The 17257-nt window shown below is 42.9% G+C and overlaps 1 protein-coding gene across 1 annotated transcript; it reads right to left on the reverse strand.

Annotated features, from left to right (window-relative positions):
* Positions 1-764: 764 nt before the first annotated feature.
* Positions 765-17044, reverse strand: NINJ1 (ninjurin 1). Its single transcript, XM_015641318.3, has 4 exons — positions 16820-17044; positions 9675-9909; positions 4139-4300; positions 765-2357 (listed from the first exon to the last, which is right to left on the reverse strand). Exons 1-3 carry the CDS (start codon positions 16886-16888, stop codon positions 4146-4148), a joined length of 459 nt encoding a protein of 152 aa, XP_015496804.1. The 5' UTR covers positions 16889-17044; the 3' UTR covers positions 765-2357; positions 4139-4145.
* Positions 17045-17257: the final 213 nt, after the last annotated feature.

The following is a 17257-nucleotide window of genomic DNA, read 5'->3' on the forward strand; positions in this document are numbered from 1 at the left end:
TTAGAAGACAAATACTAGAGTCAGCTCCAGTAAATAAGGTTGTTGTCACCTCCTTTGGTAAGCAGAGCTACACTGAAAATCCCAGCCCAGGCTGTTCTGGCTGTGGAAGGGACTAATGAGGAGAACCATGAGCAGCACTCACCCTGCCCAGAGCTTATGAAACAGGAGCTGACCTGGCAGGAACTGCTCCCCACACAGCCTGGAAAATTAATCTCGCTTCATTATTGATGACCTCTTTTTAAAAGAGATATTTGCCTCCAACCAAGAACTCTGAAAAAGCTCAGCAAACCAAAGAACAAGTCCAAGAATGAGTCAAACCTATCTATTTGTTTGCTGCCCCTCAGAGATACTTGCCAGGATTTTAAAGCAGCACCTGACTTAAAAGAATAATAATCCTGTGATTAAATTATTTATACATGAAATCAACTCGCAGATGCTTCTGTCTCCTAAAAAATACATGAACTCTGAAGGCTTCAGAGACTTAAAATACAGATTTCATGTCTGAGAATGTTTTGCAAATCTTACTTAATCACAATAAAAACATGGGAAGCGGCATCAGAAGTGTGACAGCCATGAGTGGGCATGAAGAGTCCTACAGCAGTTGGTGGCTTGTAAAAAATAAATACAGGAAGTTGTCCTGTGTGCCTCATTCAGAATCTGTTCTGAGCTATGTTTAAATTAGTACAGCACACACAGTTAAACCACTGCCTGCTGGATACTGGTTAAATACATGTTACAGTGGAAATGAAGCAACAAAAGACAAATTAGAAAATAAAAAAGAATGTCTATTCCATTATTAATCACACAAGTTTGATTTTTTCCTGTTACTAATCCATACAGAACATACACATGAAAGTCTGGTACATCAATGGGCTTTGAGACATAACCAAAGAGAAAGATCAGTAATAAAAACTGTAAATGAGACGAGACATATGAAGTTAAACTTCTAATTTTATGTACGAGGGAGCACTGGAAAATTGATACTAAGAACATTGATTAATACAAATCTGCATCTATATATAAGTGCAACCTAGAAAACTCAGATTTTTCTGATTGCAGGTATGATACTCTGGAAATAAAATGATTGAAATGTTTTTGTTGAAGAAATTATAACCTACACCACCACTGGGAATAGTGTATTTAGAAAAAGTGTAAGTCCCTGAGCCAGCAGGTAAGGGTCTAGAGGGTATTTATATATATATAGATATATATATATATTTAAAAATAAAAATTTAAAAATTTGTTTTGCTTTTAGCCATAATCTCATAAAAGTAAAAAAAAAATGCAGCAATCAATGATGGGAAGAGAGAGAGGAAACTAGAGAGGAAAACTCAGTTCATTTGAACTGCTGCTGACAGGCACTTGGTACCAGTTTAGCAGGTAAAGTCCACCCTGCATCCCCCAGTTTACCAGCTGAGCCTAGAAAAGGTGGCACTTTCTCTAACTGAGTTTCCAGAAATCTGATATAAGAAAGAACCTTTTACAATGAGGGAGGTGACACAGGTGCCCAGAGAAGCTGTGGCTGTCCCTGGATCCCTGCAAGTGTCCAGGCTGGACAGGACCTGGGAAGTGGAGGATGTCCCTGCCCATGGCAGGGGTGGAACGAGAAGACCTTTAAAGGTCCCTTGAAACCAAACCACTCCATGACTTAAATAAAAACATATAATGCACAGAATAGCAGTTCATGGTACGAAACCATTAACAATTAGGTTATTTTTATAACCTACTGAAGGACATGGGAATTTTAAGTGTGTCCAGAAGAAACAATACAAATGATTACCTGTGAAAGAAAAAAGAATGCTGTTTGTTTCTGTTTGTCTCATCTTTGCTTTAGCTAGAGTGGAAGAAAAGAAAAACAAGGCACAGCTACCTTTACACGCTGCAAAGGAAGAGCCCTGCTGGGCTACACAGCACACGGGCTTGCTGGCAAGCTGTGAAATAAAGGACAATGTCACCACACCAGAATCAAAGGCCTGACATTTCCCACCATGGTGGAAATGTCAAATTGCCACAAAAACCAAAACCATGTAAAAAGAAAAGTCTTGTGAATTGCTACAAGATGATATTTCCTTGTTCTATGCGTTTGCGTCGCTTCTCCGAAAAAAAATTAAGTTTCTTCAGAAACTGAAATGCCAGTATTCCAGAAAAACAGTGTCCTTGGGGCAAAATCAACCTTTTCTTAGATGCCAAACAGTTTAAATATTAACACATGGGAAAATTTCAGGTATGCAAGTGATGTTGGAAGCTTGAGAAAGCTGCTTGGTGTGTCCAGCTTCTTCAAATCATTTTTCCTTCCCACTGTGACCAGTGTAGCTGGCTCAAGTGCAAATGGCATCTACAGTGAATGCTCCAGGTCTCTGAAACACAAAGATATTGCTATTTTAGTGATACAGGAACTGACACATTTGCTTTAAAGGGGGAATTAAATTTTCTGTGGATAAGGGTGCATAATAGTAAAGGTGAAGCCAGAAAATGGTGGCAACCCACTTCTCTCAGGGTTTTGAGGAGACTTGTGACAACAGACTAAAAGCCACTTATTTTTCAATTTACATTTAGATGACCAGATGTTTTTAGGAAGGGCAATGGGTACAAATGAGCAAACAACAACTGTAATGTTCTAAAGAATACAGAACTTTCACATTTAACAAGTCTGCAGCAAAAAATAGGACACCACATTTGGCTGTTTAATTAGGAAACTGAGTGTGTGAGAGCATGAAGGCAGGAGCCCACAGCTGCTGGTTCTGTTCTGAGCTTCCTTATGCCTATTTCAGATCCTTGCCTCTGCCCCTGTCCCTGGTACTGTGTATGTTTCCTCCTGTGAAGGCAGCTAAAATTCCAGTAATCCTTCAAGCAGCTCTTTTGGCTTTGCCAGTGTAATTTTGGGGTTTGTGCTTCAGTATTGCTTTAATGTGTACTGCTGAAGTCAACTTTCTACCTGTGTTTCTGATAATACCTCAGATAACCTATGTGCTCTTTGCTGTTAAAATTCAATATTTATTAGTCTGTTTGTAGGACTATAGCCAGAAAATATAATAAAACTATCTTGTTTCACTGCCTGTGGATTTCACAGGTTTTGGTTAAAGCAGAAAATTCCACCCACACCCTGAGATAAATTAATGTAGTTCTCCATCTTCCTAGTAATTTTCTGCACTGGTTTCCTCCCATACTGTTTCAACTGATGATAAATTTTGGTTTGATTCCCATTCTTGTTACACCACTCATCTACAGATTAATGGTTTAAAGGCTTCTTTTTCATGGAGAAAGTAGAAGTTTGCACAAAGCAGTAACATTACATGCCTGGGCTGAGTGCACCACAGCCTGTCAGCCCAGTCATTCCTTCCTCAGCAGGTCTCTGACCCTGGGCTGAGACCCAGGAGCCAGAGAAGTGTTGGCACACACAGACTTAGCAGTGCTATTTTAAAGGCAGATGTTGACCATGGTGCCTCTTATGTTACAAGCCTGCAATTTAGGTTTATCTCCTCCCAAACTGCTCGTCATAGTATGATGCTGGGAAGACACCCAGCTTGATCCCCACAATTCCTTTATTTGTTCTTCTGTGTAAGTAAAGAGCAAAGTTGAAAGTGCAGGTAGAGCAATAACATTGTCCTAAATAACCACATGTGAAGTGACAGCACTCATCTTTGTGGGCTGAGTGTCCCCCAGAGCAAAGCCCTGTCCCGTGGAGGACAGAGGAGCCAGCACAGGAACTGAGAGGCTCCAGCATGTGCAGTGTTACATATCAGATTTAACAGCCTTAGCTACTTGGAAACAGATTGTCTTCAGTGTTAAATAACAGACTGGATGCAAACTTTCCTTGAAAAAAGGAGAGGCATTTGGAGAAAGCAGAACAACATGATTTCCCTTATTGTCTCAGTCAGCAGTAAGGAAAAGGAGTGGCTAGGCCAGGACAACCCTTACACTTCCTATGGGCGATACATGTGCTGCCATCAACTTTTGAACTCCACATTCACAAACACACTGTAATAACTTACTCAGCAGCTTCTGCTTTTGCACTAATGGGAAATGATCTCAGGTATTTGCAAGAACTTGAAGAGTACAGATCAGCCTGTGGCTGTTTCTGAAGTGCATCCCTGGGTGCCGTGCCCCGATAGCTCATGCTGCAGGAGACCACACTCACCTGGTCCTCACTGTCTTGATGCTGACTCTGCAACTGGTTTCTGTACTCCAAAGGCAGTGATAAAAATATTCACAACTACTATAATGAATACTAGTCCAGTTGCAAGGTTGTTGAGGAAATTCACCTTTCCGTGTTTTGCAGGGTTGTTAAGGTCATATTTTACTTCAAAGAGAAAGGAAAAAAAAAATGTTTAATGATATGTGTATTTCAAAATCCAGAATAAAAGGTTTCATGCTGCTGTAGTTAAAGAATTTATCTTATGCTAAGCTATTTGGATAATTCATATTTAAAAGGAAAGTCAGATTCTGCAGTGTCAGTGAAAGTGCTAAGGGGAAGGTGTGTAACCACAGGAGCCTATTAGCTTTCAGTAATTAGCATCTAATCTCTGTGGAGACACGTGGGGAGTAATGAATGCACTACCATCCCTAGAAATCTTTTGAGTTCTTGATGTTTTGAAGCCTACTTGTGCTGCTGACTTTCAGCATTTAAATGTCTTTAAAGTCATGAATACATGACTGAAACTTGCTGAAACTTCATGATGAACTTGATGAAGCTTCATGAAACTTGAAGCCCTGAGAGGATGAAGTGAAATATCCTAGCTAAAATGCTGCAGGTCTCATTACCAGTGCTGGATTTTTTTTCTGGTACATGGATATTACTGGTACCCTTCCCCAGCTTGTACTCCTCATACTCCCTGCTTTTTCCCTGATTCTGTTTTTAGAAAGCAAGGGCACTCTATCTCTTAAACAAAGGGAGCTGTCAGAGCAGCTAGCTGCACTCCTTTCTACAGAGACCATCCACTGTGTAAACATTTTCCTTTGCTTCTTGCAGCTGTTTTTTGGTTGAACTGCTAAAGGGAGTGAGGGAGGCTCACACAAGGGAGATAGCATTAATATAGTGAAAGCTTTGATTCCAGGCTCATGATAGCATACAAATTAGTTACCCTCGGCTGATAATAGGTTTGGTTGAAGACAGTGAGAAGTCTAGGGCACTTGCCTGGCATCACAGAATCATTAAGGCTGGAAAAGACCTCCAAGATCATCAGGTCCAACTTTGACCAAACACCCACTGAACCACCATGTGAAAACCTGAGTTTGCTGTCTGTGTTCTCTGGCAGTAAGGGCCCTGGAGCTCAGACCGTTGGCTGCATTCTTTTGATGCTGGTGGACCGAGTGCTGATGAATTCTGGAACATGTTTTGACAAGGGGTATTGTCTATTAAGACTCCAAGTTCTCAAGAGCATAGATCACTGGAGCATGTGTCTGCATGTGCACAGCACGTGAGAAAAAAGTTTATACCAGACAAGTTTTTACAGTAACATAAAACCTAGAGCTCCTTCTGATAGGCACATGAATAGACGTAACAGCTTATGACTCTACCACACAAAATACATCTTGTTATCTGCTTGTACCATCATCATCCTGTTCCATACTGCAGAACTGAACCACTGAACCAATAGCCTTTGTTGTTGAAGCAGCTGAGTGGTCACAAACACACTTGTGATACTGCAGTGCTAACAGCCAGGTTCACCTGGGGTCCCTAATAACACTGTTTTGGTTTCAAGGAATTCTGGGTGCCTGTTCAAGTCCTGTTTGCTAAAGCAGTGTAGTCAAACATCACAGGCCAGGCAAAGCAGTGAAGAACAGTGTGGGGAAACTGCCCTGAGAAGCTACTGCACATCTGTACAGACATGAAAAAATTCGAGTTCAGTAGGACTTCAACCTTAAAATAAGTTAATACATCTGGAGGCATGTGGATGCTCACACCCCAATAGAACCTGGAAGGACTCTGGTACCACCATGTGAATGCAGAATAAATGAAATGGAATCATTAGTTTTGAAACATGAAATAAGAGCATTTGAGATAGTTGGAATAAAATGGAAAGGCAATAATAATGGCCTGACCTGTTATATGAGTTAAAAGCAACCATGCTGAAAGGCAAACTGACACTTTCAGAGCTGTCCCTTTGTCCAGAGGAGGGTCAGAGAAGACAAATAATACTTGTCAGTTTAGGAAGAGCTCTAAATTTTGAAGAAGAATTGCAGTAATCCTGTCTTTGTAATTACTGCACTTAAGATGAGGGTGTATGTGAAAAATGTTCTTAAGAACAGTTATTCTTTAAGTATTTCATTATAGTAGATTACTATGATTTCATGCCACTGAAACTATTTCAAGACTTTCTTTGCTTTTCTTCCAAAAAGTTAAGGTCACCAAATCACTTCCAAGGACAAGTTTGCTGAACATTACTCCCATTGTTTTCATGAAAGGATCTTAAGGAGGAAAAAGCTTTTAATACCTACTAGAAACTGTGAGAGCTGGTAGCTCCCAGGATAAAACCCCGACTCAAGGAAAGAAACTGGATGGTGGCACAGACTTCTGTTTGGTCATGTGAGAGCTTAATGAGACAGAATTTCATGGCTGGACAGAAGCAAATGATTCCTGCAAGCCAAAACTATAAAATATACATTGTGAAAAGCAAGTTCTTGGTCTGATGCCTGTATCTTCATACCTCCATCTCTTATTTCCTGTCTTCTTTCTGTCCTTGACCTCAGCAGGACAACACTGCTCCAAGAGTGCATCACCATAAACCAAGGGCTCCGTTACCCTCAGTGTGACAAAGATAAAATTGAGAGCAATTTAAACCATTTCAGCAGTGCCTTGCAGAAACAAGCATTAAAAAGCAGTATCTCAGAATATACTGAGAAATTATTGCCCCACAGAAAGACAGGGAGCTTGTTTACAGCCTCAAACTCTGCTCAAACAATCAGGGAGATGCCTTCAACTGAGGAACATAAAAGTATTTTGCTGATTTTTCCATTACTTGCTTTCCACACCTCCCAGCATCAACAGGTTGTTTTTTTTCCAGTCCCCTTCTGGAACCTCCTCTGAGCCAAGACCTGGATTCAGCTCTTGCACCAACTCTAACAAATGCAGAGACAGCTGAATTCCGTCTCTTTTGTAAGAAAGAAAAAAGCCACGTCAACTGTGAATATTACAGGCCATGTGTATCCTGGCTCCCTAGGAACTTTCTCCTTGAACAGAACATTGTTTTTTCAGCTTGATAACAGAGCAGAACACTGAAAGATTGGCAGGGATGCCAAAGGTGGCATCCATAACTCAATAAATGCCATGTGTGAACTCTGCCTTTTCATTTTCATTAGGCCCAAGGCCAGTTATCTAGCTCCTACTAAGGTAAAGGGTATGATTTGAAAAATGTTATGAAAATAAATGATCCCATATCACTAGCAGAAATGATCCACAGCTGTTTCCTACCAGTGGTGCTGTCATTTATTCCTGGTGGGCAATGGTAGATGCAGTTTGATTGCAACACAGCCAAGCTAAAGACAACATGCCACACCAACATGACAATGGACTTTTTAACTTTCACTTCCCCTTCAGAGTTCCACATTCACAATATTTTCTTCTATCACTGATATGGAAGAAATACATTTCAGTCATAAGATTAAGTAACAGGTCTTGCCAAAAACATTATTATGAAACAGGACAGCATTATCTTATCTGGCCTACTGATGTTTCTTTTGAAACATTTCATAATTTTCCTTCCTCCTCAGGCTTTCTTGGGAAAAATATTCATAGTATGGGCAAATGAGTAGGAGGAAGTTGATAAAAATTGAAAATTTCACATAAAGTTGCCCTTCCTCCCTCTGTTGGGGTATTTCTATGGTTTCAAGAGAAAATCTGTATTTTTGGATATTAGGAGAAAATTCTTTACTGTGTTGATTTTGCATTGGTTGACATTTAGTGAGGAGAGAAGCCACCCACAGAAATCATTTTTCTGAGGGAAGCTGCTAAGAGCTTTCTCTGTGCCTAAGAAAAAACCAATAGCTGGCTAGCTCTGACAATTGACAAGCTATCAAACCATTCAGAAGTGGGTCCACCTCTGTGAATTGTGCATTTTAAGGACAGGCAAGCCCAGGAAAGCTCTCTCATTTCTGGCTGTGAGGAGGTGACGGTGCTGGCGGGCCTGGCGGGGCCGGGCCCCAGCGGCTCCGGGCAGGGGATGGAGGCCGCGGGGCCCCGGCCGAGGCTGGGCCGGGTCACGGCTGCTGATATCTGACACCGAGCCCTGTCCCTGCCTCCAGCCCGCACCGAGCCGGGCTCTGCTGGGCCCCGGGAGCGGCTCTGGGCCGGGCCGGGCCCCTCTGCCGCGGCCCGCATGGCCACAGAGGCTGCCGGGCACAGGAGGCCCGAAATCCGTCACAGTGACCGCCTCGGCCACTGCCTGGGACTGTCTGCAGGACCAGACAAGATATGAACCCTTTCACTGCACAGATGAGACCTCGATCCTCTCTCCAGGGCCAGAAAAGGACAGAATGATGAAACACAGAAAGACAACATGAAGACACCAAGGTCAGTGAAGAAGGAGTCAAGTCCCAAATGGAAGGAGAATGAGAAGATGCCCTGGTAATGGGGCTGAAAGTTGTTTAGGCAAGGCCATGGAGATGGACTATGATGTACTAAAATATCCCCTTTAATTCATGAGAAACTATGGGGGGATGGAGTGTTCAAACTGTAGACTTCAGCAGAGGCATCCAAAATTAAGCAAAGCAGATGTTGAAGGAGCTGTGATCCCATGAGAAGCTTGAACAGAGAGAGATGAGAGTGATGAAGACCCTTTGCCCCCAGGGAGAGAAGAAAAGCTCTGTTCCCAGAGATGAAGAAGGTCGTAGAGACAGATGAGGAGAACCTTTGCCTTTGAACAGGTATTATGGGGCATTGTTAAAATAATACCCCATAAGTTATATGGCCAATTAACCCAGCTGTGAGAAGGCTGTGAAAATGGGAGGAGATTCACAATTGCAGATTTTTCCTATTCATAGAAATGAAAAGCCACAAGAGAACTGTTTCTTGTGGAGAAGTGTCCATGGCATGGCGAGAGAAAACTCCACTCCCTGTAAGAACTGATGGAAGACTACTGTAGAAGTAGTAACTAATTTTAAATCCCAGGTTTTTTCTCTACACTTTCAGTTGGGAAAGAAGTTGGGCAGGGGGAAGAGAAGTGTTCTGAAGGTTTTATTCTGTTTCTTATTATTCTTTTAGTTCTGTTAATAAGCTTCACACCTTTTAAGTTTTAAGCCTGTTTTGCCCTTCTCCTAATCCATATCTCACAGCAAGAAATAAGTAAGTGCACTGGTGATTTTAGCCAGCACTAAACCCACCACATTATTCGGTGCCTTGGCCAGGAAACTCAAACTGGAGAATCTAAAGCACTACAGTTGTCAAGCACTGGAACAGGCTGCCCAGGGAAGTGGTTGAGTCACCACCCCTGAAGATACTTAAAAGATGTGCAATTATGATGTTTATGTACATGGCTTAGTACTGAACCTGTGATGGGTTAACTTTTAGAGTAGATGATCTTAGAGGTCATTTCCAACCTAAATGATTACATGATTCTAACCTGAATCAGTTCTGAGGCAAAGTCTTTTTAAAAGCAAAGGGTGTGTTTATTTACCATCTTACAGACTCTGTCCTATAAGAAAAACACAAGTCAGTGGATCTTGCTGTTGCTACCTACCAAGGAATATCAGGAGCACTCCCACCATAACTTGCAGGGTGAGGGACAGGCTGATGAGAACGATCAGCGGGATGTAGAAGGAGAAGGAGGGTCCTTGCTCCATGACAGCTTTGAGCTGGGAGGCGTTGGCCATCAGCAGGGCGATGTCCAGCATGCTCTCAGCTGCACTCTTCTTGTTGGCATAGTGGTTGATGTTGATGGGTCTGTTCCTTTGGAACCACTGCCACGTTCTGCGCTGGAGCCAGCAGAGGAAAATGGTTATTCACATCTCTTAATTGAGTGAGACATCACTTGGCCCATCCAATGATTCCTGTGATCATATGGGCAGAGCCACAGCAGCACTGAGATTTTCTGTGCAGCTTTCCACTGTTACCCCATCCCCTAGAAGGAGAGCAGAAAACAGTGCCTGCCTCTACTGCCCTTTGGCACTTTTTCCAGCTTGCCCTATAGGATCAGTTTAAACAGTCAGCATGCTTCTGCCCTGGGAAAAGGAGAGACTGGAAAGGATGAAAAGTTTGCACTGAGAAAATGTTGGGAGGAAAAAAACACTGTAACACAATCCAGCAAACAACAGGTTGTTGAGATTAATTTACTCCTGAAGGCACACTTAAAATTCAGATACTTATTAAATTCAGTTTCTCTCATACATACAGAAAGTTCCTTCATTACTTGTGAGTCTTATTTTAAGAACTGATGTGAAGTCACTGTGTGAGCTCTGCTTACTCTCCTTTCCTTGCTTCTCCTTCCTCTGACATACACTACTGTCCAAGGCCATCCACATACCCATACACAGATGTTTTTACATTTAACTATCATATGATCTTTTGTTGCCAAGAATCTTTTCTTCCCCATTTTCACATCAGCTGGTTTTGGTTTGGGGTTGTTTTTTGTTTGTTTGGGTTTTTTTAATTACTCTGCAAACAGAAAAATTAAAAACCATCTGCAGGGCAAACCTAGGGCTAATTAATCCAATGGGATGAATATATGAGTGTTTCCTGATGATGATCCATGTGACATGACTTGGAATTTGACTGCTTGTCTCCCAGAGGTGCCTATTTCTCCATGGATTAGATGCAGCTTAGGGTAACAAGTTTAGACTTAGCTGCCCAATTCCATGACAAACAAAGTCATGGTTGTATCCTCCTGTCTCTGAACAGCTTAGGAATTTCATTTCTGCTGCTCTCACTTCTAGATTTCAAAAATAATAGACAAATATATGAAAAGTAAGCTTATTCTAGCTGATTTCTTTAAATCTACTTCTTAGCGACTTTTTTACTGCCCCAATGTATTCGTGCTTGCCAGAAAATCCTGTGAAAGAAGTCTGGCTTTGCAGGTTAGTTCAAATGCAGAAGACACACTCTAATTACTCTCTTCAGCAGCACTAAACATGATCAACTCCTAAGCCACTTGCCACTTGTCCGGACCTAAAAGCCTCCTTTTAATTAGGGTAGATGTTCATGTATGTATTGCCAATTTTTCCAGGGCATTTAAACAGCAAACTTGACCTATTTTCACCAAACATCTTGTCATCCATCACAAGCCTAAATATTTGATTAAGTGTAATTTGTCATAGGGCAGCAGCAAATATCAGAGCTTTTTCTCAGCCTGTGATCTTGCCTTCACCAGGAAAAATGACCTGTAATCATGAAAACCCCAAAAACATTCACTTGCTGCCTCCTGACTGATGCTGAAAAACCATAAAACAAAATAAAAACAAACAAAAAAGCAAATTAGCCTTGTTTTCTGGGAACAAGCTGAAGACCACTGCCAGAAGCTGATGCAGTCAGTACTACATGGGTACTTTTTAAGATCAGACCATGTGTTACACAGCAATATACAGACTGCAATGAAAGAAGAGATGTTGCCTTAACCTCAGGAGAGTGACAACCTGTACAACAGAAATTATAGCAGAACTTGGTTATGTGGCTTTGTGGCTTCAGGGAGATTCCAGGCATGCAGCAACATGTGCAGCCCACAGCACCAAACAACACTTACTGTGCTGTGCTCACCCACAGGGCGTGGAGAGGGCCAGGGCAATGCTTGCAGATTTTCTAGAATGCAGCTAAAGGAAGGCTTTTCCTGCAGGTGTCACTTGGCAAAAGAACAGTATGCATTGCATGTCACCTGCTTCAGTCTCAGTGCAACCAAAACACCTCCTCACACACATTCAACATTCAAATTCCTTGGTAAAGACAAGCTAAGCCCTTGGTTCGTGTCTCCAGAGGAGTCTGATCAAAGCCAGCACGTGGGCTCACAGTGTGTAAGAGCCAGGTGCAGCTGGGACTGCATTCCCTGCAGTGTTCCCTGCATGCCTTCAGGCCCCCAGTGCTGCAAAGCTTCAGCCTCTCAGCAAAACAAGACCTGCCCTGCTGCTCTATGCACAGTTAGACAAAGGAGGGAAGTGAAAAGCCTCTCCCTCTTGCTCCGTCTGTGACTGGAAGAATCCCATGGCAGAGCTGATTTTCACAGTGACAAGGTGCTGTCCCCACAGGCAGTACTCCTCTGGGTGTCCTCCCAGAAGCAGGGGCTGTTTGCTTGCCCAGAGTACTGAACTCTGCAAGGATAAAGCTACAATGCCATGTCATAAACTGGCACATTTTTGGTTCTCCAAGACAGAACCTTCACTCTAAGATTGCATGGTTCTCAGTCTCTGTGTTAATACAGATGTAGCCCCTGCTTGCTTTGCTCCCCATTTCAATGGTACACCCAGAAGAACTGAGTCCCTTTGAAATACAGAAGGGATTTATTGGTTACATTTATCAAAAAGCAGATACAAGCGTCTCTGCAGCAAATGTCCTCAGGTGCTGAGTTTCATGAATCACAGCTAAGCCTCACCTGGTGATTCAACAGGAAGGAAACAGCACTGAAAATGGAAATACATGAAAATAATAAACTATCTTTGCTAAATACAAATAAATACTGTAAATTGTTATAGTAAGGATTACAGCAGTTTTCTTTCTATTTGAGGTTAGTTATTAATGCAATTTTATGGGCCAACAACCTTGATTCAAAATAAGAATGGACCAGAATGCCCTCTGGGTCTGTGGTGCCATAGAGAAGTTTCCTGAACATCTCGTGCTTAGGAATAAGTCTGAATTATAAAACAATGGAAGCTTACCACATAATAATGAAGCTGTGCAGAACTAAAGCTGAGCCATACTGAACTTAGTGAGGCTGCTCTTTACTGTGCTCTGCAATATTCTTCCCAATCAGAAGTGTTAAAAAGATGCTAAAAAGCAATTTTGTTTAAGAAGTAATTTAGTATGGTTTTGAAGTACTAATCTTTCAGAAAAATGTATGGCTAATTTTTCCATTAGAAAAATTTTTCCAGATCTTTGAGGGGAAATTTCCTGTTTCAAAAAAATTCCAGTTAAATCAAAAAGAGATGGATCAGACATAAAAGAATAATACAGGAAAAAAATAGAACACCATTTCAGAACTTTTCTTTTTTTTCTAGGATCAAACCTACAGTTACAGGATTGAACTAGCAACTTTACACTAATATTTAATAATTCTCATAGTTGTAGAATTTCTGTTCACATCTCCATCACCTACACACTGAAATTGCAAAGGGCCGTATATGGCCATTCTGAAGTCAGACTTCCCCTCCATCTCAGAAATCTTGCTGATCTAAAAACAAACAGGTAAAATATTCTACAAAGAAAAATATATTCTTCCAACAAAAATATTTGAAGCTGTATCAGTCGTGTAATGGATGATTACAGAATCAGATGACATGATTACAGAACAGGGTGAGTTGGAAGGGACCCACAGGGATCATCCAGTCCAGCCTCTGCCCAGACCTCCCAACATCCCACCCTGGGCATCCCTGGCAGCGCTGTCCAAGCTCTCCTGGAGCTCTGGCAGCCTCAGGCTGTGCCCATTCCCTGGGGAGCCTGGGCAGTGCCAGGCTTTCCCTGAGATCCACCCCAATCCTCCCTGACACAACTTCAGGTCCTGTCACTGCCCACCACAAAAAGACATCAGTGCCCCTCCTCTGCCCCTCACAAGGAAGTTGTTGAGCCCAGAGTCTCCCCTCAACCTCCTCTTCTCCAGCTGAACAGACCAAGGCTTCCCCTCCAGGCCCTTCACCATCCTCGTGGCCTCCTTATTTCTAATTAATCCTTTGTTCCTCCTCAGAAGATATTCTGTGGTTTTTCCTTCAAAAAAACATGAGATCACTTGCTCAGCTTAGCACTGACTCAAGAGAGAAAAACCCCTACCCCTGGCTCTGGAATGAATCATCATTTTCATTTCCCATGGAAATTCCATTTTGAAGAGAAGGGGAGATGTTCACCCAAGTACCAACCCAGTGTAGCAATAACTAGTTCATGAGAGCTCTGCAATTACATCTTGACATGCTGTGGTTCAGGCAAATACAAAAAAATAAAATAAAAGAAAAACAGGGAAAAACTCAGCATGCTTTTGTACTTCACAGACATCATCATTTTCTAGCAGCTTCAAAACCTTAAGAAGAATCTTAAGCTTCTGCTTAAGAAGAATCACTTTTTTTACAAACAGAAAATGCAAGAATTACTACATTAAAAAAAAAACCTGGTAATCATGTTGAACTCCTGAGAGCTAAAGAAGTTAATATTAAAAAAGGGAAAAGTACAGCTTGCTGAGGGCCAAGCACTGTTTTCCTAAAGCTGTACTGGTTCCAGGATCCAGTTAGAATATTTCTACTCATGAAATGACCAAATAATTTAAATAACTAGCACACCTCATGGATAACTTTGTGAAATGAAAGAGTAACTTAAACTTGTTCACACAGATATTAAAATAGAAGTTTGCTCCTGTGTAATTTTTTCTGCCTTACTACTCTTTCCAGTCATTTGATCTTACAATACTATTTCTCACAACTGGGCTGTGGACTGCCTATTTGTGTGGTCTACACACAGTTTGTTTACTCTAGCTACTTAAAAAACATGCAAGCAAAAACTTATCACCAATAGTATCAATATTTGAAGTATACTGAATACTCCAAATTCAGTTTGATATGAGTAATGAGAACATACCATTTCAGGCTATATGCAGCAAATTTCAAGTTTGTACAGGCTGGTTACTTCCAGTATGATGCCAAGAAACTGCCATGTTTCAAATTACTTTTATGCTCCAAATTACTTCTGAATATACAGACTTCAACACATTTTTAGGAATAACATGATTAAAGCTGTTTATTTCTACTATCCAATTCTTGTTCAGCTTTTCCATAGACCTTCTTGAACTCCTTCATCCAGCACATCCTGTTATCTTGGAAACACTAAACTAGATTTTACAACACGGCGGATGGAAAGTGTTTCAGTATGGACCATGAACAAGGAAAGCAGCTAGATGGATGGAAAAACAGTTACAATCTGTATTTGTGTGAACAGATCCTTTGAAGAAGAGATGAGATACTTTCTCTGGGTGTAATTATACACATTAGTCAGTGAGGTGTGCCACGCCAGCCCAAGCCTAGAAGCAAGGAATCTTTTGCTTCTGAAAACCTGACAGCTGCCAAAAAATGTATTTAAATTAATGTTGGAGTAAAAATAAACCACATCAAACCACTGTGTGACCACTTGTTCAGAACTACCAAAAGCTTAACTGGTCTTTTTAAAATTCGTATGCTTTGATTGCTTTGAAGGTAACAACTACACCTGAATTTCATGTCAGCTCTTCTGTATGAGAAGGCAGTTTTGAGGAGAGCACAGATGCTGGGAGAGGCAGGAAGGAAACCAGGGTGGCCCATGTTCTGATGCCTATGAGCATTCCTCAAAGCAGACACACTTTTGACTCCAACACAGAATATTCAGGCAGCTGAAGATGGTCTCTCCAGGTTTAGGTGGCTGCTGAGCTGGGGTGCTGTTTGTGTGATTTGTGAACATTGGCAGATTTTTTAAGGTATCTTCTATTCAGAGATGGGCTTTTGAAAAATCTATCCCCATATGTTTTACCTTGCATATACTTTGTGTGTGTGTGAGAAAATTTAAAAAGCATTTATGAAGTTCACTGAAGTGTCACTGTGTACATTTAAAATACATCACACTGTGTACATTTAAAACAATGGAATAACATGTCTCACTGCTTATTCTTTATATGGCACTCACTGGGAACTTGAGTTTTGATGGGGAAAGATGTAACAAATGGAGAGTTGCTTGCAAGTAAAGATGAAGTGAAACGAAAGTTGCTGAAAAATTCCTGGAGCAGACCACATGGGGAAAAAACCCCCATCAAGAGCACTTGTGATGCAATCACACAGACATGTTGAAAATGACAGAACTGCTGAGAAGTCAGAGGTTTAGAGGAAACCACTCTAGACCACCAGTTTGACCTGCATATCCCAGCCTTGATTCACTTCAGGCAGGATTTCCAGGAATTATTAAAAATAGGTTTTTATTCTTCTCAGTTTGATACTCATGACTCCAAGGGTTTGTCAGGGAGGGAGGGATGGAGAAAGGACAGATGTACTACACAATCAGTCCAGTCTGTCTGTAACCAGAATGTTTTACCAGTGACACAGAAGAGGGTTTAGTACAGCGGTTTCTCTGTGGCAAAGACTTGGGCTGGAGTAAGAGCTGCCTTTAGAGTTTAGTCCTTTCTGAAACAAGATAAAGGACACTCTTCTACCAGTCTGCTTTTTTCAGATAAGTGGCAGGCTCTACAAACATCCTTTATACTTAAACAGAATAACAGATGAATACTTCCCAGTGAGGATGCCCAGTCATACTCTGACTATACGGAGCAGGAAAAAGCTGGATATTCTTTGTTTTATTTAGATTACTGCATGGAAAATAACCATACAAGCACTACCACTTCAGTAATTCCTCCTAGTTTTGTAATTACTTGTTCTGGGTGGATGCAGAGCCCCGCAGGTGGAGAGGAGGGCCGTGCTGGCAGGTGCAGGAGCCGGGAGCTGCCGGGGATGCTCTGCCCGGCCACACGGCCCCGCCAGCGGCCTCCCCGCCCAGAACGGCGCGGAACGCGTGCAAGGCAGGTAAAAAGCCAGCAATAACCGAGCAGCACCGACCAGCGGCGCAGCCCGCGGAGTGCCCGACCCGCCCGGCCCCGGGATGGACGCTGCGGACCGGACACAGCCCCGGCAGGGACGCGGCTGCCGGGTCCCCCCGCCCCGCCGGGCCCGGCCCTGCCCCGGCCCTCACCCGCTCCTCCGCCGACTCCGCGCCCTCCGCCGTCCCGTTCAGCTCGTGGGTCTCGCTGCCGGAGTCCATGGCGGCTGCCCGGCTCCCCGCTGTCCCGGCCAGGGCCGGGGGGAAGTTTCCCGGCGGAGCAGCGGTTCCCGGAGCCAGCCCGGCCTGCCCTCACCGCGCCCCGGGACCGCTCCACCGCCGGGGCAGCCTTCCCCCTCTCCTCCCCGCCTCCTTCTCCGCCCTTTCCCTCCTCCTTCCCCGCCTCCTTCCCCTCCTCTCCCCGCATCCCTCTCCCGCCGTGGGCCGAGCTTTGGCGCAGGTCGGGGCCCGGCGGAGCGGAGCCCTCAGCGGCCTCGGGCCCGAGCCCGGCCGGCCCGCACTGAGCCCCTGTTGCCAGTGTTGGCCAAAATCACATTGTGTGTTACTGCCTATGTAGGGAATAATCACATT

Source organism: Parus major, chromosome 12 (assembly GCF_001522545.3).
Source record: "Parus major isolate Abel chromosome 12, Parus_major1.1, whole genome shotgun sequence".
In the NCBI taxonomy this organism is placed as follows: domain Eukaryota; kingdom Metazoa; phylum Chordata; class Aves; order Passeriformes; family Paridae; genus Parus; species Parus major.

Excerpts from the sequence above, each read along its gene's own strand:
- NINJ1 (XM_015641318.3), bottom strand. The coding sequence starts at position 16,888 with ATGGACTCCGGCAGCGAGACCCACGAGCTGAACGGGACGGCGGAGGGC. Across the intron at positions 9,910-16,819 it reads CGGAGTCGGCGGAGGAGCGG|CGCAGAACGTGGCAGTGGTT; the intron begins GTGAGGGCCGGG and ends TGCTGGCTCCAG. Across the intron at positions 4,301-9,674 it reads AGTGCTCCTGATATTCCTTG|TAAAATATGACCTTAACAAC; the intron begins GTAGGTAGCAAC and ends TTCTCTTTGAAG.